General features: G+C 42.2%; 3 protein-coding genes across 3 annotated transcripts; 1 reads left to right on the top strand and 2 right to left on the bottom strand.

Annotated features, from left to right (window-relative positions):
- The first annotated feature begins 101 nt into the window (after window positions 1-101).
- Window positions 102-12,012, top strand: LOC119739355 (carbonic anhydrase 1-like). Its single transcript, XM_038214253.1, has 7 exons — window positions 102-1,090; window positions 3,906-4,097; window positions 4,931-5,049; window positions 5,237-5,395; window positions 8,992-9,043; window positions 9,242-9,351; window positions 9,633-12,012. The coding sequence occupies exons 1-7, from the start codon at window positions 1,057-1,059 to the stop codon at window positions 9,771-9,773; spliced, it is 807 nt and encodes a 268-aa protein (XP_038070181.1). The 5' UTR covers window positions 102-1,056; the 3' UTR covers window positions 9,774-12,012.
- Window positions 12,013-12,125: 113 nt separating this feature from the next.
- On the bottom strand, window positions 12,126-15,796 carry LOC119739123. The gene is made up of 5 exons (XM_038213952.1): window positions 15,679-15,796; window positions 15,050-15,312; window positions 14,544-14,811; window positions 13,695-13,811; window positions 12,126-13,284 (listed from the first exon to the last, which is right to left on the bottom strand). The coding sequence occupies exons 1-5, from the start codon at window positions 15,717-15,719 to the stop codon at window positions 12,369-12,371; spliced, it is 1,605 nt and encodes a 534-aa protein (XP_038069880.1). The 5' UTR covers window positions 15,720-15,796; the 3' UTR covers window positions 12,126-12,368.
- A 1,271-nt stretch (window positions 15,797-17,067) lies between these two features.
- On the bottom strand, window positions 17,068-20,757 carry LOC119739356 (hepatocyte nuclear factor 3-gamma-like). The gene is made up of 3 exons (XM_038214254.1): window positions 19,940-20,757; window positions 18,218-18,772; window positions 17,068-17,860 (listed from the first exon to the last, which is right to left on the bottom strand). The coding sequence occupies exons 1-3, from the start codon at window positions 20,114-20,116 to the stop codon at window positions 17,372-17,374; spliced, it is 1,221 nt and encodes a 406-aa protein (XP_038070182.1). The 5' UTR covers window positions 20,117-20,757; the 3' UTR covers window positions 17,068-17,371.

Raw genomic sequence — 20,757 nt, forward strand, 5'->3', positions numbered from 1 at the left:
TTGCACAGATTATGTTTCTAAGGAATACTCTAAGGAAACAAAATCATTGCATGAACCCTTTAAGTTTAACAGGAGGAAATGCACGTTCGACGATGTGCACGTGCACCGCGCCGGCTATTGATTGACCTTGATTGACCACGTCCCGCGCCCGCCGGCGGCCATCTATGAACTGACGCGTGCCTCGAGTATTTGATTTGTACAGTATATTATTCCATATCACCATATACCGCTGTATACCGAAAGTAACACTGGCTTGTATCATTGTTCGTACGTTCTGCCTTTTTGACTTTTGTCAACGACTAAAATACAAACGTGGACTGCACTGTCACGTCACGGTGGTGACCACATGGCAAATTCTCGTCGCAGCATGATATCCAAGCAGCCTGGTTCCCTGTTGGATAATAGGACATACGTATCGATAATGCATCGATAAGTAGGTAACCATACATGCGGCCGGCATACATTCAGTTGTGCTTAATGGACGACTGCAGGTGCACCATACATCATGTACATGTATCAATTATCATATTCTGACTATTGAGAAAGGTAATTCACTGAAATGACTGGATATGAAGCAGTGACACAGTCTAACTCTGCTATTCCTGATTAGTATAAATTATGTCCGAAGTTGTAAGACATGGTCTTTATTCCGTGATTAGCTCGTGTTCTTCGTGGATGGGGTCAGAGACCTTTCCGTTTGATGGTTCTATTCTATGCATTATATAATAAATATAATGCCGCATTTAGGGCCTACACATTGACAGCATACAGACATTATTATGTGTTGTGTACCATGGAGCAATAAGTGGGTGTACTATGCACCTTAATTTCAAAGTCACACGGTGACCCGGACACGTAATGCACGCCCCGTCAATTAGCCAGTTGACATTGCGATCATCATAAACATCGTTCATTATACTCGACGGTGAAGGCGTACGTGGTGGATGTCGTGCATCCGACAGTTCTCCGCACTGTGTCCGTGACCTTGCAAGATTTGCGAAGACCGGGACGGCTTTTTATTCATAAAAGATTTCTTGGATCTGAAATCTATTTGTAATGATGGCACTTTGGGCATATTCCGGAGAGAGAGGTACGTTAATATTTCACGCTTTAATAAAAAAAAAATTGTTTTGGGGGGCCGGGGTGTCAAAATTGTTGGAAATACAAGTTCTGTTGTAAACGGCGCCACCATAAGTGTCCAATATATGTGTTGACTCTTCCTATATTGAATTTTCAAATATCCATGAAATATCAGGTGTTTTTTTATATCCTCACCCATCGCTCAACGGAAGGAGTTATTGACTTGATTTCCACTTGACATATGAAATAATACATCAAATGTAATATTTAAGTATTATATTCCGTTCAGATCTTAAATTAAATGATTTGGTTTTAGCAATTGATTTATTACGCTTTTAAAACTTTGCAACATAGGTTTTTTTTTATAATACCTTTGTAAAAGGTATTATAAAAAAAACTCACTGCGGTTATGTTAATGGTAAATAACAGCAAATGTATTACTTTAATTACCAAATTAATTGATTAATAACACTGTTGACATTGAAAGGTGAGGATGGTAATTTAGTGCATGTAATTTGTTAATTTTAGTAGGCCATGAATTTATGAATTTAAAGAGTTATTATTAATAATCTACTTTGGTTATTCATGCATTGTGTAACTACATGTATTCTTTGTGAAGGGGGCAGACCCAAGCTTCGGCTTTTTGTCTGACCTCCAATACACTGTAATTCCAAGTTCCAGTAATTTTTCCCCATGTATCATGAAAATAACCCTGAAACCTGAAACATATCAAAACTGTAGGATATTTCATTGAAGATATCCTGGACTATTGTTGATATGAAACATCGAGATCATAGTACCACAGAGTATGAGTTGCTTCGGTAGCGTACCCTTGGTTCCACTGGGGGGTAAACCAACTCACTCAGGACTCCTCGATTTATTTTTCTGTTTTTCCGTTTTATGTTTGGTTTATAATAACCAGTTTATAATAGTTTTTGTTTTAGAAGCTTGTGTTCACAGTACTATATGCTCTCATCAAGGGCGGATCAGACCAGAACTTTTGGGAGGGGCGCCAAAAAAATGGTTGGTCCCCCCAAAAAATTACGGCGTGGGGTTCGGGCCCTCTTAAGGGCCTCGAAACAAAATTGGATCGCTCTGTGGTGCGATCTGAGGCAATTTCTGACCACTTTAACCAATTTTGGTTGAGGAAAAGATGGTGGTGTACGCAGTGCCTGCCTTTATTGCGACGCCTTTTTTGGGGGGGTCATGACCCCGTTGCCCCCCCCCCCCGGATCCGCCTTTGGATCTCATGGAGTGATTCAATGTTTTATAATATAACAGGAAGAGGAACAGTATCTTCATTTTTGAGTAATTTCACCGTCATCTTCACTTCAATGGTTGCCAATCATGCCGACCTATAGGCCTAAGGGTTGTTTGATCGACGGATTTAATCTGATCAATTTCAACAACGCGTGGGTCAACTTTGTTACACTATCTTTTATTCCCGTGAACATGCATGGACTATGGATCTTTTTATTGATATCATTGTTAATCATCCTTCACTCGTACGTTACTGCGTTTGATTGAATGGCCATTTTGTGCATTAACTACCGTATAGCTTTCTAAAAGCTCCTAGCAACTTCGCAAAATAACGCTGAATCGGTTACATAAAAAGAGTGCAAATTCCCACTCCTTAAACTGCATGGTAATTCTCTCCGCAAAGGATATAGGGCTTATTATATTTTTGAAAACATAAGGTTTTGGGGGCAGCATTTAAGCTAATTGATTTAGTTTGTATTGGTCAAAAAGTCAAATGCATTGGTCAGAATATGAACTTAAGTGAAGCTGCATGTTACATTTTGTGCGTCCTTTTAGAGGATAAATAAGTTCTCATTGTGCACCTGCTAATCCCTTCTGTAAATTGGACGTGATATGCATATTGCATGATGGTGATGAATAGGATGCGTTTTCAAAACCGTGCCTGTTTCGACCTAAAGTTTGTAGGCCTATAGGCCTACGTGCTTTTTCAAAATTTCGATTTTCTTTTCCGAAATTCCGAACGAAAATTAAAGGAGTATAATGCCTGTAACAAATAAATGTGCTTGTTTTTTTGAAGGCCTTTATACAGTTTTATGGTTTTAAACTTACATTCATAAATATCCCCATTCCTATTGGTTAAGAACATGTAACGTCTGTCACAAGCCAATGTGGCCCATCAGGCCAGCGTTTATCTCCGGTTTCAGTGGCATGAAACGATTGAGAATATTGCTACTCCCCCTGCATGGGATGCTAGTCCATCGCAGGTTACTCCCCAGCTAATGCCGGCACCCATTTATACTCCTGGGGCAAGTGAGGAGTGGCTTGCCCATGGACACAACATATGCCCAGCAGTTGGATTCGAACCGCTGACCATTCTGATCATGAGTCACGAACCCTAACCACTAGGCCACACTCCTATTAGGCCAACAAAAAAATATTCGGTCTCTGGTCAGACCAAAGTTCCGGAATTGACGCGGCCACGCGGCTTTTTTTTTTTTATTCAAGCTTGGATTGTACAGACAAGGTGGGTACTATTTTGCTTTTTTGGTGTCCTCATGTACATTGGTGTCCTCCATAATTTGCCTTGGTGCTTTCGATCATTTGCCTTGGTGCAATTTCCCATTCCTTGGTGCTCTTTGGTAAAAAAAAAAATTGAGGAGGTGCGGAAATAGAGGGCGCTGTTGGAGCTACCGCGGAACATTTTGGAAAAAAAAAGATCGACGCGCATGATTAAAATCGACGCGCGCGCTGACCAGAGACCGACTTATTTTTTTTGGCCTTAAATCACCGTTTTTAACTTCTCCATCACATTATCACTTCCTGGTTATGTTTTCCCCCATCATTAGGACCAGCACACTGGTGTGAGAAGTTCCCAGACGCCAACGGGAACCGACAGTCACCTGTCAACATCGTGACGAAAAATGCCCTGGTGGACGCGTCGCAGGGCCCGCTAACCATCGACTACAGCTCCGCTCGTTGCACGGAGATCGTTAACAACGGACATGCATTCCAAGTGAATGCCCAATCCAGCGACACAAGTGAGCAATTGTAGTTTTTATTGTTACTATCCTGTTTTGGGGTATATATTTTGGGATTCGTTCGCACCCATCCAACACTGGAATAAACCAATGTTTTACTAAGGGAATAAATGTGTGCTCCGGAGGTTTTTATCACTCTGTTTAATACCACTTAGAGTCTGGGTGCTGATAATTACCCGAGCCGGAGGCGAGGGTAATTATCAGCACCCAGACTCTAAGTGGTATTAAACAGAGTGATAAATACCGACGGAGTACATATTTATTCCCATTCATAAATACCTTTTCCGTAAAAAAAAATCATATAATTCGTTCAAAACATCCCGATTTTGTTCAACAAATTCACTTTATGCTTTTTGAATCATCCCTCCTGCAAAATAATGGAGTGTTCAGCTGGCGAGTAAGATGAAAACAACCCTTTTATGGAGATTGACGCGCGCGTATCATGTTCTACGCGATGTCGCGCAGAACGCACCTGGCGCGTTGCGTTTTGAATTTAGAACTATAAAATTCTAACTCCCTGGTAGTGTTGCGCATGCCTACGTGAGGATTGTGAACGTTCAACCAATGAAACGATAAGAGGCACTGGATTTTTAGGAGTCCACATTTTATTGTGACACTTGAAAAGTGTTTAAGACCAGCTAGCCATGTCTTTATCATCCGTTTAATACCGGCCACGTGACGGGCTCTCGACCAATAGGAATGGCTAAACTGTCTGAGGTATTTATGAATTTTGAATAGTATACACATATATTTGTTAAAAGCAACTTGTAAATGCCATCGTAAAAATTAATTTGTTAAATTTCTTTCGATCATTCAAACTAAATCTGTTAAAGACTTGAGTGGAGGACCACTGTTGCACAACTACCGCTTGGCTCAATTTCACTGTCATTGGGGCAGCAAGGACGGTCAAGGGTCTGAGCATACTATAGATGGAAAACACTATGATGCTGAGGTACGTATCACAAACTTCATCTTCTACTTCAAACTCAATTCTTCTAATAACCATCCCAGATCGCTATTTTCCAGATTTGCAGCATTACCGATGTTGCTAGCAGCACTGGCCAAATATACAACATTGTGCCGTCTGACTCTGATTGACCAAAGGCATTGACAGTTTTCTAACCTTTCTTCTGTTTTAGCTGCACATGGTCCATTGGAACACTGATCTTTTCCAGACGACAGGGGACGCCCTTTCACACGACAAGGGTCTGGCCGTTCTGACAGCGTTCGTCAAGATCGGCAAGGAGAATTCCGGCTGGACCAAGTTGGTGGCGCTCTTGAACAAAGTCAAGTGCAAAGTAAAGTCCCCTTTTAGTTTTTTTTAATATCCATAACACGAACTGCGTCCTAAGGGTGCACACCGGTATATAGGCCTAAATTCATCCGCCGAGCTCATGAATAAAAAGTTACACCCTCATGGAGGAGTTCTGAGAGCCATACAATCGGTGAATTGAAGAGATATTGAAGAGAATTTAGTCGAACTAGTCACTGAGTATATATACGTGAAGTTCGCGCCCCAACTTGCTCGAACTTGTTTTATTTTCAAATGGTGATATAATTATTTCAGTATACGTGACTCAGTCAGCAGTCAAGTTACATCAATTACGGTTCCTGCACGTACAGACGGCGACAGCGCGGCGTCTCTTAGGTGTCGGTCATTAACCCACTATGGCAACCCATTAGTGTCTTGGCGACATTATTGAGAGTGAGATGCCCCATTTAGTCAAAGTTTAGTAAAACAGCGCTCCAAAAATTAGTGTCCGTTATGTACAAGATTGGTTAGCAATTCGATTACTCCAGAATTTACTTTGCATTTCGTTCAACGTCTTCTTATTAGGCCTAACTGGTATACTGTGAGCGCTATAGCATACACACAATGATTTCCCCCAACGTCCCGCTCAAAATGTAACACTGCGTATTAAAGTGTCAAAAATAACCGATGATCGATAAAAACTGCATTATTTATTGTTAATTCAGTTAACAACAAAATAGGCAATACTGCATGTACTGAAGCGTTTGCAACACCAAACACAAAATAGACGATGGACGTTTGTTATGTTAATAGTTCTTTTTAAATACGTAGGCCAATGACCTGGAACTATACGTTTATAGATACATTTTTAACGATAAAAACTGCATTATATTCCAATTCACAAGATCTGCATTTTTGTCATTAGCTTCATCGCGAAAAGCTCACAGGGAAAACTATCAACTACTTTGACATTTCGGGCTTTAAGTTCTAACGCTGAGTTTCTCGCATAACATGTTTAGAAGGAAGAAAAGACAAGATTACTGAAAGAATCATTAATGTCTTGGAAAACAGAGAACATGTACGATATTGAGTCTGTTTGCATTATACGCGGTTCACGTATCGAAGATAAATTTCAAACGGCATTCTGTGGACGAGAAACCACTATTTTTTGTCACAATAAGCAAGTGGATAGGTGTCTAATATACAATTAATGGCTGAACTATTCCCCACAAGATTAACAATCATCTTGATCATTTCGTGGTATCAGTTTTTGGATTTGGCGACTGATGGGAAACACGGTTTCCATGCATTAGTTTCATGAGCAAATCAGAACCGAGTATCTTTGACATCCTTCAGTGTCTGGAGTCCCTTGGGATAAGTAGAAGACAGTCTTGACTCAACTTTGGTTATTGATGTCGTAGGTAGTTAACTCATCAATGTACCGTGTTAACTTGCTTATCGAAGGTAGTTTCTCATCAATTTCATGAAGTAGCTCGTGTGTGATCCGTCTCACAAACCACTTCCGCTGTGTCTGGTGGAATAAATATTGAGCTTGTCGCGTCATCACTCATGACTTTCCAAACGTTTTTCTGAGGGTTCTTAAGGCAGCAGTGGTCATTTTGTGCAGAGTCTCTTTGAAATCCTTGTTTCTCAAATAAAAGATGATTGCATCGGCCCAATTGCAGGTGTAAAACAGAGCGTAGACGACATGATCGATGTCGTTGGGTAAGGTCATACCATGGTACACCATCAGGAGGCACACAATGGTTGGTACCCAACCCACCACCACCACGCCCGTTATGATGATCACAGTAGTGAAAGACTTGGTGTTGGTTTGTGGTGAGTTGGGCAGGCGCCCTGTGACCGCTGGGCGGGTTTGCTGGGCGATGCGGCGGGCCTGGCGTCGAGCGATCACCAAGATGTGTGCGTACAGAATGACTGTCACGGCAAGCCCAAGTAAAGCCAGACCTATGAGAGTGAAACTCAGGGCGCGCCGCTCATTACCCGGACCGCACGAGAACTTCCGGGACTCGTTGAAGACATTACCAAAAACGGACACAGACCCTACCGCAAACAGACAGCAAACCACCGCGATTGTCGATCTACGTACGGTCACCAGGCGGGGGTAATGCAGACACCAGGCAATGGCGATGTAGCGATCAATAGTCAACAGTAACAGCGACAGCAAACACTGGCAAAAGAAGAAATACTTGGTGATTCGAAAAAGGGTACACATGAAAGCACCAAAGGCCCAGTACCCAACAATCACGTACAGTGTGTACGGGAGAAGCACAAACACTCCCATACCAAAGTCGGAGACGGTCAGAGACGCCATGAAGATCTTGGTGGACGGTTGGATGTTCGGAACCCTTCGGATGACGATCAAACAGAGTGGATTAAGGATCACAACCAGGAAAAAACTCAGCGTAAAGAGCGTCACCGAAAGGATTCTCTGCACCGACCATTCTTTCTCTGGTGGGACTGCCTCGTCGTAGCCCGTCACGTTGTCGAGTTGCTCCATCTCTGGGCCTTCTGATGATTTCCGCGCACTGCACTTGCCATGGGATCCGGTCACTGCGCGCTCTGGGGTCTGTCCCGCGCAAACTCAGACATTGATGATTAAGTCTGGAAATTGGATTTGTTGAACCATAGACATCAGACTGTAGACATATAATATCAAACAGCTTGTGTGTGTTCAACAGCCGCTAATAAGGCAACTTTGGCCGGCTCTTTAATGACCACATCAATTATCATCCTGGGGCCTGCGTACTGCTTTAACTTAATATTAACCAGCATGCTCGTGTGTCATCAAAAAGCTAGGAACGAAAGCTTACGTTGTCAAGACAATGACGAGAATGGCAAGAATTGTATTACATAAAATGGTACCCTAAGCCACAATTTACATATTTCACCGATCATCGTCAAAATGATTTTCCTACAAGCTATTATGGTGAGTTCATAATCTAAACGTCTGTGAATGTATAACTTAGCGCCGGGAAATGATCTGGGGCGTATAAAAATGTAAGCTTCATCGAGATAACACGGTCGTCGGCGTTCTTGCTTTTCGCTAGCACGGTCTCCTATGCACGAACAAGAGAAGTTGATTATAAAGGCGAATTATGAGTACGCGTGATTTTAAGGTCCTGACTTTGGAATTGCCCATTGAACATCAAATCATGTTGGCAGAATGTTATACGATTTCATTTGACTTTATCATAGAGAGAATTTTACTTCGGGAATATAGCCGGAGTTGGAAAATTGGGAAAATGCCCGAAGGATGCATGTATACACGAATCGATGGCGCATTTTAGTCACTTCAGGGACGATAGCTGGAGAAACACACAATGGGTCTGGTGAGGTAACCACACAAAATGGTGATTTAGCTGCTTTAACCCTGCCGCAATGGATTCTCGTATACGCGCATCATTTCTAATGGTCCATAGTAATGGCAATGTTCGTGCTCAGTTGAAAATTGCCCTTCCACCACCCCCACTCCCCTCCCCCGTTGCAATAACAAATTACGGATGAACTTTGCATTTGTGACCGGATATAAAGCACTTATATTTGGCTCTCCAAGTTGTTTTGGACTTTGTCTGTTTTCCACGTAATTATCTGACTACTTATCTTCTTCTCTCTTATTAGGATGATAAATGCTGCATTGAAGATGGTTTCGATCCGTCCATGCTACTTCCAGGTACGTTTAAAATCCGAAAGTCCAAAAGCACCAGAACCCAGTTGATTACAGGTAGTATGATGCAGTATTATGCGGCTCACTGATGCACCCTGGCCGAACAAATTGAGTCATGTGACTATACCTATAATTTAATCACCCTTAGACCTAATTGGGCCTGTCCAACTTTACTAAAGGCTTGTCTCTATTCTCTATTTCCAGAGAATAAGAAAGATTACTGGACATACGAAGGATCCTTGACGACACCGCCGTGCTACGAGAGTGTACGGTTCATCATTTATCGGGAACCCGTCGAGATATCTGCACAACAGGTAAAGCCTTAAAGCACCGAATTCGGGCAATGAAATCGAATACAAGTCATAATTGTTTGCCAAACAGTGATTGTCAAAATGTTGGCGGTCATCATTGCAAACGTACAACATTTACATCTAACCAAAAATATATTGCTAAAAAAAGGGACTAAGAACGAACAGACTCTGATAAATATGTCTCAAAAATGACCGAAGTTACCCCATTTGACGGTAGCTCTCACCAAAATCACTGCCCAATGAAGATTCAAATCCTGACATATTTGTCTTTCACACTTCTGTAGATCAAGTCACTCCGAGATTTGCTGTCCTACAAGCAAAGCGGCCAACCCGAAAGTGGTCACCCCGAGCATCTGAGCGACAACTACCGACCGACTATGCCGCTCAACAGCCGTGTAATAACGGCGTCATTCCATGACAAGTAGAGGGCCTGGAATGGAATTCATTTGCTAACATTACGGTCGTAGTTTCTGCGAGCTAGTGTTGGCTTACAAGGGGAAATTCTGTCCAAGTCCTTTTTCCAGTTTGTCAAAAAAGGCTTAGTACCTTCACTGTAGAGATTTGGGTGACTTTGGAATATGAAGTAATAACATAGCTCTCCGGGCGAAAGCCATTCCGAGTTTAGAATGTTTAGCAGCTTATTATTTTAAACCGGTGCCCATATGCTCAAATTAAATAAATGGAAAACAGGTTGATAAATGAGAATCATGTTGTGATTACGGTTGATGAATCTCGCATACTGACGTTGGCGTAGTTCCCCGTGTGTTTACGGCCGGTATCTAGGGCCTATATTAGCCTGGCAGCATTGGTAGGATAATTTTTTTGTTTTAAAGAATTGGTCAAGTATTGACGGTGCTACAATCTCTTGTAATTATATTATTTTTGTATGAATTGAAATTTCATTTGTATAATTATGCAGTGTGCAAATTTATCTACAAGTATTTACCATAATGTTCACTTTAAATATGAGTGCTAGATAGAGGGCGATTTAATATATACTAGGCGAATGATAATGTGAAAATAACAGGTGAGCCAAGTGAAACTGAAAGTAAGCCGTGTCCGAAACGGGGTGCAGTCCAGAGCTTGGCTATATCTGTTGTCTAATCGTTTCATAGGGCAATTGAAATGATGAATTTATTAGGCATAATAGGGCCTAAATAATACTATTTTTTGAAGTGTTTGCAATCTAAGTATGCAATGAAATTGTAAAGTATTTTATTGTTTTATATTGTGTGCGAGTTTGTAAAGCGGAAAACTTAAGATTGTGGTGCAAAAAAAAGAAGACATTCCTACGCTAGAAAAAAAAATTATGCACAGAGATATTGATTTGTCATTCTCTTTTTTTGGCCAAAGTTTGAAGCTTCCAGATTTTTAGATTTGAAGTAACGTCGCTTCAAATTAAATATTTAATTCAATATTAATCCAAATCGAATACCTCGTTTCGGTAAAAGTGGAAAATTTTAGAAAAATCTATTTAGAAATTAAGACGTTAAGAAATATATTAATATATATTTATTTAGCGTGTGATATGAAATATATTGAAAGAAAAATCAGGGAAAATGCTTGTTTAATTATTTAAATTTGTTTGAATTTAGAACACAATTATGATGCGTTTTGAAATAATAATATACCACTTAGATTAAAAATATGTGAGTCTACAGTGCATAAGTCATAGTCGGGGCGTATACAGCTTTGAGGTTGTACATTGAGCGTCTTGAGCGCCGATCTTAGCTCCTGTGAGTTAGTAAGTTGTATGTCCAAATCGTCCTATATAACCTGACAGGAAAAGGCAACTAGAATTCAAATTGCTGCAGAAATAAATTCTTGCCAATGACAATATTTTTGGGGACATCATTCTGTCCTGCAAATCAGTTGTGTTACTGACGAGTTGTAAGTTCCCCGGACCTTGAGGATAACTTATTCAGTGCTACTGGCGTAAATATTTTTGGGTCGTGGTTTGAATCCCGTCAAGCCAAAGTAAGTTGCAAATGTGTTCATTCTCTACAACCATTCTGTGTTTGTCTAGCTGTTTTAGGTACTGTAGGCATGCACATGCCACTCTCATTAATTAGTAGGTAACTTTCCATGGTTAACTTTCCTTTCATGAATATAAACTTATAGAGGGCCGAATATCTCTGGTATGTGGTTCGAATGCAGTAGTGGGCAGTCGCAAGTAAATCTATACACCAGCCTGTTGTGTTTAAAGGTGCAGTTGTGATGAAGGTCGTTTGCGTATTCCATGACGTTTCAAGTGACACTTGGCATCATTCCAATCACCGGCGAGCTGTACTAGAGCGCAGTGCTCTGAATTTAACACTTCGTAGAAAAAAATGTAAATATTTTTGGGGTGTAAGGCCATTACACAAAAAAAAACTTAAGTGTTTTCTTTTGGCTCAGAGTCGTAAATAGGTTTTTTTTTTTTTTTTATAGAATCTAGAGCTTGAGGGAAGGTGAAGCTTAGATTGGGTCGAACCGGTTAAATCAAACTGAATCAAAAAGAAGTTGGAGAGCCGAAAACGTTTTGATCTAAGCAAGATCTTTATCAAAGGCAAAACTCAATTCGAGTTTCTCTGTTTATGGAGTCCGCTGGGGGCATGAATTTTCTTCTCAGCATTTTTTTAATATTAAACTAAAAGGGATAGGGGAGAGGAGAGGTACATGTGGGGGGGGGGGGGGGGGGCGGGGAGACACCATGCCACACTATGAGAGTCGGTATAAGTTTGAGTACAGATTGCTTTCTGCAAAACACAAAGTCAGAAAAAGAACTGTACAGAGTATTTGTCTTCAGAAACTTATAGAAGGGTTTATTTTATCCATAATGGGATCCTGTTAAAGCTTGCTATCGAGATGAAGGTTTGGCAACCAAAGGTGAATAAATAAATAGAAAATAGAGATATGAAACTTCATCCTCTAAATCTCTTACAAGTTGGTCATCATCATTGCAGAGTTTGGAATAAACATACAGATGAATATGTTATGCAGTGGATTTGATTTACATTAAAAGGCCACGTATGAAGAATTCAGCATTCATCCACAATGGACTTCCAGATTCCTCCGCAGTGCCCTCCAGAGAATAACGGCTTGATCCCACCACTGACACCAACATCCTCAGCTGCATTGACCATGTCCTTGGCTGATGTCGAGGAAACTGGGAATGCCTGGGGTTTCTCTTGGGGAGGCTTTGTTGAAGGTAGTTGACATTCAGGATTTTCCTCCTCAATGAATTTCATCTTGACTTCAGAGGTGCTGGCTGCGTCTACTTTTGAAGCTTTCCCTTTAGTGTTCGGTCGGCAAATAGCCACCTGTCTTCCTCCAGAAGCCTCCTTGGTCCACACCTGCTTGGAGGACTCAGTCGACAATGGCTTCCTTGAGGAAGCTTCTTCTTTCTTCAAGGATTGCTTACGAGTCTGCACAGGTTTGACCTTCCTGCTGTCTCTCTGTGGTCCTGTTTTCACAGCATGTTTCTCAGATTTGACAGGTTTTGCCTTGGCGAAGGCAACCTGACCACTCCCACTGTCACTCTGAAGTACTGTTTTCGTTTTAGAGGCGAGCTTCCCAGGCTTGAGAGTTGTTACCTTGGCGACCACATCCTGACCATATCCCTTTGGCATTACTTTGCTTGCATCCGTCTTGGTTTGAAGCGGCTTTTTAATGACACAAAGGACTGGCTTTGGCTTGACGTCTTTTCTTTTTTGCGCTCTGCTGCACTCTCCGCTTTCCAGTTTGAGTTTAGTTCTGTTTTGATAGTCACTGCTTGCATCCTTCGCCTTCGCCTCTTTGACGGCAGCCTCTTTCTTGCTGGAGTTGCTTCTCACATGCTCCCCAGCTGCCTGTGGCTCTTGTTGATGACTTGACAGCTTTGGCTTGGATAGATCCTTCAGCGCTTTCTGGTGGATGAGATACCTCTTGAAGAATATGCAGCCCCGTCGCAAGTTCCTGCGACAGATACAGAGATACACTTTTGGAAAACTGAATACTTAATACATGTACAAAGACTATTAAATAAAGGTTTCGGGATTTGGTCAGGCCTCTGTCACCATTGGGTTACAACAACTCAAAACATTTTGTTACTTACATATAAGGTGACAAACCTATGTATTAGTGTTGCAGCACTCAAGTATGTATGATAGAGGCGGGGGTCTTGAACCTGACCTGGACAGTGCCAGTCTTGGTTTTGACTCAGACTTGGATAACATGGACTCAATCCAACAACTGACATTTACAACGTCAGATGACAATTATTCTAGTTCAATTGAAATACATGTATTTGCTGAAAATTAATGTTGACGAATCGTAATATGTCTAAATTTTGGGATATGGTCTCAATTCACTTGGACTCATCTTACCTTTGTAAGAACACAGGGCGAATCTGATTTACTGCAGGACGCTTAGGAAGTAACCACGTCTTAGCGTATAAGGCCCACAATGCATCCAGGTTGAGGGATTTCTGCTGACTTTGGACTCTGAAATGATAAAAGTAATAATTTGGTACTCATATAGCAAGTCCTAAAGATATCTCAAAGTGACTCAGGATTGATGGCCCTATTCCTCAGGCTGAGATATTATGCAGCAGTTCAAGATAAGCGTAATACATTCTCTCCTCCAGCAAGTACCCATTTATACTACTTAGTTGAGAGCAATCACAGTAAAGTGTCTTGCCCAAGAACACAAGCACCATGATCTCTGACTGCTCTGAATCTACACACTGACACGAGTGGGAGACCCTTACCACTGGACTATGGGGTTTTACTGATCAGCTTTATAATTTATGTCAAAAAAAAAGATGACAAGCCTTGTCTTGATTTTCGTTCAGAAAGAAAAAAAAACCTCTGTAAAATCATTGTTTTAGAGGCAACTTTAGAGAACTTTAAATACACATGTGTTTGGCATCTACTACAAGGGACCGTTAGAAATGATGACAGCACGGAGGACGTATGCAGCTCAGACATAGATTTTGGTCATTTCATAAGGTAGTTACACCACCAGAAATGCGCATCTAACACCAAAATGGTGAAATGCTGATATGTTGGCCTGGTAGAATGTTTGTACTTGCAGGAATGTGGACTCCAGCAGCTACTATCACGGGGCTTCATAAAGACTGTGCCATCAGTTTACTGTATGAAGCCTGATGTTTGAAAATTTCAGAAGTTGCTGGTGCAAAAAATGAAAAAAGGTGAAACTGGGATGACTTTAACCTGTTTATTCTTGGTTTGTGGAGCATGAAGATGTCACTGGCTGCTTGACTTTCATGCTCTCCCAACTGAATCTTTGCTGTCATATCAGCATCCTCCTTGCCATGACTAGAGTTGATGACATCATCAGTGACCTCATCAATGCTGGGTTGACTTGGATGAGTAGGTTGGACTCTATCGTACGATTCCTCTTGATCATCAGTTTTATTTGCTGGAGAACTACTGCTAACAGGCATGGTGGAATGAGTGCTGGGCTTTTTGGGCTGTAAATCTGTAAAGATTTAAGTGGAAAATAGGTCAAATTAAACATTTGAGTTTTAGAGAAATGTATCTTGGGGCCTGGATCCCCCTTTGCTCACTTTCTTTTTACCCGAGTACAGCGCTGGATCTGTGTAGAACGAACTTGCAGCGAGTTGGATGCATGCTCGTGTGAAAAAGGGGTTCCAGGAATGTCCCCAGTTCCAACACAGAGATTTGTGTAAAAGGCTCTTATTAATCATTTCACTCACATTTTGTGTCTTGCTGTTGACCGATGCCTAGTTCTGAAGACACCCAGACTGACGCATTTCCCTCTGTTGCTGAAGATGAACACTTGGTGGTGATTGGGCAGGCAAGTTCAGTCTTTACTGTTGACGAGAGCAAGCAAGTTACATCACTGATGGTAGATGAGCTGGATCCTTGGTGCTGAGGGCTCTCTGTCAACTGTCTGCATCTCTTGGCTCGTTTCTTCAGTCTTGGGAGAGCCTCCGGGTTCTCAATGAAATCTGAATAACTGTAAGACAGATTCAAACAGGTAGTTAATTAGTACTTTGGTTCATTCGGCAGATTATACTCATGAATACATTTTTTTAACTGTTGTTTTATTTAGCTAGATTGTAAAGTAGATGATGTAAGGGGAACAGGTCCTTCACTTCAAAAATTCAATATCACCAATGCAATGTCATCTAGGCCTAACTCTGATGCTGTGATGGGCTGATATTTTATGCAAAGTGACCCCTTTTCAAAATCAAGGAGAGTTCTTCAATTTTTTTGTAAGTTTTGCACTGGGACGTGGGAGTGGGACTGGGACTGACTGGGACTCAGTCAGTGGAGCTTAACATTTTAGGAGACCGACCTAGGCTACTTCCAATTAACTTACAGTCGGTCGAATTCCTCTTCTATTGCCCGTTTTGCCATCATAATTTTAGGCTATTCATGTCACTTTTCTCAGTCACAGTGCTATGCTACTGCTGGGCTGTCACTCAACTGGACCATGGCCGGAGGATTGACCTCTGAAGTACAGACTTGGGCCAGGGGGCCAGGGGGCCAGGGGCCGGGTGACCGTAAGCTTGGTCATGGCCAAATTCTGCTAAATGCACTTCGAAAATCTATCAGATTTAAACAAATGTATAGTTTTTTTCATATTTGCTTTGTTGTTGCTGTCAAATAACCTGGGTTTTTTTTGCAGAATTCCAGAAATCTGCCCAAAAAATCCATTTCATTTAAATTTTTGTCAAACTCGTTTTGTAGCAAAAAACATTCTGTCAAAGTTAGCCGAAAATCGGCTTAAACGGTCACCGTGGCAGTTTACGCTTCCGTTAAAAAGGATCCGAACATCGTAGATTACGTTGGCATCGCTTGGTGGCGCTGTCATCGCGGACCGAATTGGATTTTCTATTAAAACCTCGGCTCCAGAAGATTTTGTGGTTTCTGGGCTTCGGCTGATGGGTGTGCTAGCCTAAACATGCGTCTGACTACTGGGTGCGCTGTTCCAATCGGACGATCTTGGACATTTATCGAACAAATTGCGCTTGTGTCACCGTCGACCCAGGCGGCAAAACCGCATCATTCTTTAAAAACTCTTCAAAGTGGGGGATGCCACTATGCCCCCCCCCCCTCAAAATAAGGGAATTTGTTAAGTATTCATGTGTTTTCTCCCTGTTATACTAAGAAGCACTGGAATTAAGGAATTATGTTATACTTGTTCATCAATTTCCCTTTGTCCTCCCATTCAAATTACTTAAAAATCTGGAAATTACCCTCAACAATTTTCTCTTCATGAGTAGTACCAAACTTTTTCTAAATCATCAGGAATATTTCATTTATTTTCAACATAACACAGAAATTTCTTTAGACATGATCAACATGCATTGTTTTATTTCAAACCTTCTAGAGGACGCATAAAATAAATCTAATGGAGGAAGAAAATTCAAGCCAAAAGACCATATGTTTTCATTATTTTATTAGTTTAAAAAAGCGATAAAATATAACGCAAAATAAGCTCGACATCGACTTTTCTTTTCGCTGAACAGTAATCATCCGGTCAATTAAAAACAAGAGCACAAAAACACAACTGGAAATTTAGCAGGTGATTTTGATTATTATGTTAATTTTTCATTGATGTACAAAATGCCTTAAAAATATAAAAACACCAAATCAAGCTTGAAACCGACTTATCTTATCATTCAACAGTAATCATTTGGTCAATTAAAAACAACTCAAAACGCAACTGGAAATTTACCATATGATTTTGATAATTATAATAATTGGTGTTTTTTTTACCAGATAACAGGCCAGGTGCCTATTTGGCTATTATCTTTTGTCTGTCTGTGTGAATGAAGTTTAATTTCACTGCCGGTGCCGTAATGAAAGCTAATGACAACCGAATTTCGAAACTTACTACCGATACCCTATAGGCTAGTTGCATCCATACATTTTAAGATTAAAACACAACCTTAGGTAACTTTAGACTATCCTGAATATTTGTACATTGTTTGTATTTTTAATTCTTGCAGATCACTGTCAAAGTCAGAATTAAGGTGGAAGGAGTTGTATCAGTTCACAAAGTCCTATCAAGCGCAGATGAGATCATCGGGCCTAGGTCGATCCAGCAGTCTGACCGATCGTTCGATGGCTTGCAGAGCAGACTCATCCAAGTCCAGACTCAAGCTACCACGGATTGCCGAGGCAACGATGGAGCCCAGGCGGTACTGGTCCGGTCGTCGCTCGGCGGGGTAGCCGGCCTCGTGGAGAAACGGCTCTGGTGATGGCGGATAGGAGCCGGGATCTCCGCAGACAAAGTTGGAGGACTCGATGGTAGTGGTGCTGGTGTACTCGGACTTGATGCGTAGTCTGGCGGTGACTGATGAGGAGATGTGAGGCAGAAACCTCATCTGTCGCTCGGTGATACCGTGAGGGAAGAGACTGTGGCGGGGTTGGTAGGGTGCGTAGTCTGCCGGGAGGTACTCGGGGTAGCTTGGGTGGTACTCGGTCTTGATGTGGGCGAGAGAAGAACGATCCTGACCAGCAGAGCCGAGGCAGACTTGAGCTGGCGCTGAAGGCTGATGAAAAAAAGGAAAACAAGATTTTAAAAATGACAAGAAAACAATTGAATATTAGCACAGGTACAACTTTGCTGTAGAATCAGTATTGTAACCAATCAGATTTGTTTTCTTCATTTAAAAAAAAAAAACACGCGAAAGTCGTTATGCTCAAACTTCATTACGAGACCAATGCATAAATTGATCGCATTTAGCTGTATTTCTTCCTGTACATATTAGCTTCCCGATCGGGACAGCATACGTTGTAAGTGATTAGTAACTCGACCGTTTTTGGTACCTGTCCAATGAAATCAACCTTCTTCATTTTTTGTTTTAGAGTGTCCGATTTAACAACAAAAAAACCAAAACTTTTCTTACCTGGTGCGGGATGGCAAACTCGAAGTCTTCATCGTACAGCGCTAAGTCGATGTCAGCATCGGGAACAAACAGATCCTCCAGCTGGCTCCACTCGTCACAGGCCTGGTGGTTAACTGAGGCAGGAGCTGTACCGGTTTCTGGCGTGCATCCCGGGGTGGGACTCGGACATCGCGTGACGGGAGCCGCTGGCTGGTTGACGGCAGAGAGGTACGGTGCGGCGGCCTCCTCGGAGTGATGGGACGTTCCAGCGTTGATCGGCGATGAGGAGGAATTGACCCGGGGCTGGAACGGCTGATGGAGCGGCGATGACCCGGCGGATGGCTCACGGTCCGGGGACTCCCCGAGGCAGTGAGGGCAGGAGGGGGACAGGGTCCAGAAGTTATCCTTGCCGTACGGCCGCTGGTTGTTCCGCAGAACCTTGACGAAGAAGTCGTTGGCTGACAGGTTGTGACGCACGCTGTTCTTCCAGCCGATGTAGGAACCTCTGAAGCATTCGTAGGAAGCAGACATGTGGTCCAGAATCTCTCTGAGCGTCATCATGCAAGACGGTGACGACTGTCAACATGAAAGAAATAGAAAAGGTTATTTTAGATTCAGATTAAAACTTAAAATAATACAACAAACAGTGCGAAAACTGGATCTCTTCTTCGGACCATTGTGTACTGATGTACCTAAAACAGAATTCCTCGACACGGAAATATAATTTCCCTGTGGATGTCAAGGGCCGTATCATTCTTGGGCTTTCGAGTCATCTCGTACCTTGGGCAACTCGTACCTTGGACAACTCGTACTTTGGACAACTCGTACCTTGGACGACTCGTACCTTCAATTAAGACGACTCGTACCATCAGAATAAAAAGTAGAGTACGTGCGTGATTTAGTGTGCACAGTGACGTACCGCGTGGGCCTGTGCATGCCGCGCACACAGTGCGTGTAACCTGCCGCGGTCGCGGCCGGCTTCGCGCTAAATAAATTCCTCTTTTTGGGGGAAAGAGAGCCCATACCGTACCAAAAAGAGATTCGCCTTTATTTTAATAAGCAGTCCACTTTCAATGAGTTACGGTCCACTTTATTCAGCCTTGGATCATTATCCTGACTGACGGTACGACTTGACTTACGCGTGATGGTACGAGTCGTCTTAACTGAAGGTACGACTTGCCGAAGGTACGAGTTGTCCAAGGTACGACTCGGTATAATGACGTCGAGTTGAAGGTACGAGTTGTCCAAGGTACGAGTTTCCCAAGGTACGAGTTTCCCAAGGTACGAGATGACCTGTTACCATTCTTGGCCTATATATTTAAGGAAATAACTTTCTTCCATTCACGATTATATATCAGAAGAAGAAAAACGCAATAATTTAGGGTAGATAGAACTAACAAGCGAATTTCCTAACAAGCTTACACACAGGACGAAACTCTGTCAGAAACTCCGTTTGCGGTAATATGGGAATTTGTAAGATTCAAGTCGTTAATCTGAAGCAAAATTCACTGACCAATGGTCTCCTGAAAATCCTAAACTTGCTAAAACACAATATTATTCAAAATGAGTGGCTGTCTTTGATTTGGGGTAGCCTTATAATGGGCATGCACGTTAATAAAAATGGAGGGGTCTATGTCTTCCTCCAACTTACAGCAGGTGAAAGAAAGCACAAAACTTTCAGCATTTCACAGAAATGATGATGAACATTACTGTATAATTGAGCATTGAGCATAGACAACTCACCTTGATGGCCATAGTGATCAACTCAGCGTAAGAATGCGGAGGCTTGACGCGACGACGGTACGTGGGTCGCTGTTTGCCCTTGGTAGACTTACGGGGACGAACGGCGCTGAGCACGGCCTTGATCTCGGCTCGATCCTCGGTGGATCGGCATTCCTCGGTCTTCTTGGTCGCAACCATCTTGGCGATGAGAATCAAAAAAGAGTGAGCAAACTTTGGAGAGGATGTTGTAGAGTGACTTGTCTCGACTGAGTCTGAGAAAGCAATGGTGGTAGCAGAGGTCTCAGGACGGTAGAAGTCGAAACATCAGTGCCGGTAAGTGACAGGGGATTAACTGGGATTAGCTTTATGTCAACGGAAAGGTTACAGGAACAGTCGGGAGTGGTGGACGCTCGCCATTCACGACGGTAGCCCAAACTTACCGACCCATTACAAACTAATAAAAGCCAAACGAGATGAGAGGGCGGGCCGTTCACAAGGGGGACGGCACTTTGCCCACGCGGCAACCCGTTTTATCGCTCTGTGTCGGTGCTCTGGTCTATTGTCCGTGGGCGGGCGGATCAAACTACCTGACCGACTCGTCCAATAGTCGGGTCGGTGAAGTTCACTAGTTGGGCCACTCATTGAGGGTCTTTTAATCGTGATTAGTTTGAAAGAGAAAAACGCGCTTTTTTTATTTGGATGACTCATTCATCATTACTGGCTATAATGGTTCCGATCAAAGATGGCGGAAGGGCCAGCAGGGGATGGAGAGTCGCTAAATACAAATGTTTGCAACTTTTAAAGAATTGCTTGAGAAAAAATAGGATTATGAGTATAAA

The sequence above is a fragment of the Patiria miniata genome, unplaced genomic scaffold (assembly GCF_015706575.1).
Source record: "Patiria miniata isolate m_02_andy unplaced genomic scaffold, ASM1570657v1 HiC_scaffold_30, whole genome shotgun sequence".
NCBI lineage: Eukaryota > Metazoa > Echinodermata > Asteroidea > Valvatida > Asterinidae > Patiria > Patiria miniata.

Bases quoted from the DNA above. Each gene is read 5' to 3' on its own strand.
- LOC119739123 (XM_038213952.1), bottom strand. From the start codon at position 15,719: ATGATGGCAAAACGGGCAATAGAAGAGGAATTCGACCGACT. The intron at 15,313-15,678 runs GTAAGTTAATTG...TCTGTCTTACAG, and splicing joins GAAGAGGAATTCGACCGACT to TTATTCAGATTTCATTGAGA. The intron at 14,812-15,049 runs GTGAGTGAAATG...AAATCTTTACAG, and splicing joins TCAACAGCAAGACACAAAAT to ATTTACAGCCCAAAAAGCCC.
- LOC119739356 (XM_038214254.1), bottom strand. From the start codon at position 20,116: ATGGTTGCGACCAAGAAGACCGAGGAATGCCGATCCACCGAGGATCGA. The intron at 18,773-19,939 runs GTGAGTTGTCTA...TCATGTTGACAG, and splicing joins TGATCACTATGGCCATCAAG to TCGTCACCGTCTTGCATGAT. The intron at 17,861-18,217 runs GTAAGAAAAGTT...TTTTTTCATCAG, and splicing joins AGTTTGCCATCCCGCACCAG to CCTTCAGCGCCAGCTCAAGT.
- LOC119739355 (XM_038214253.1), top strand. From the start codon at position 1,057: ATGATGGCACTTTGGGCATATTCCGGAGAGAGAG. The intron at 4,098-4,930 runs GTGAGCAATTGT...AATCTGTTAAAG, and splicing joins TGCCCAATCCAGCGACACAA to ACTTGAGTGGAGGACCACTG. The intron at 5,396-8,991 runs GTAAAGTCCCCT...CTCTCTTATTAG, and splicing joins TGAACAAAGTCAAGTGCAAA to GATGATAAATGCTGCATTGA.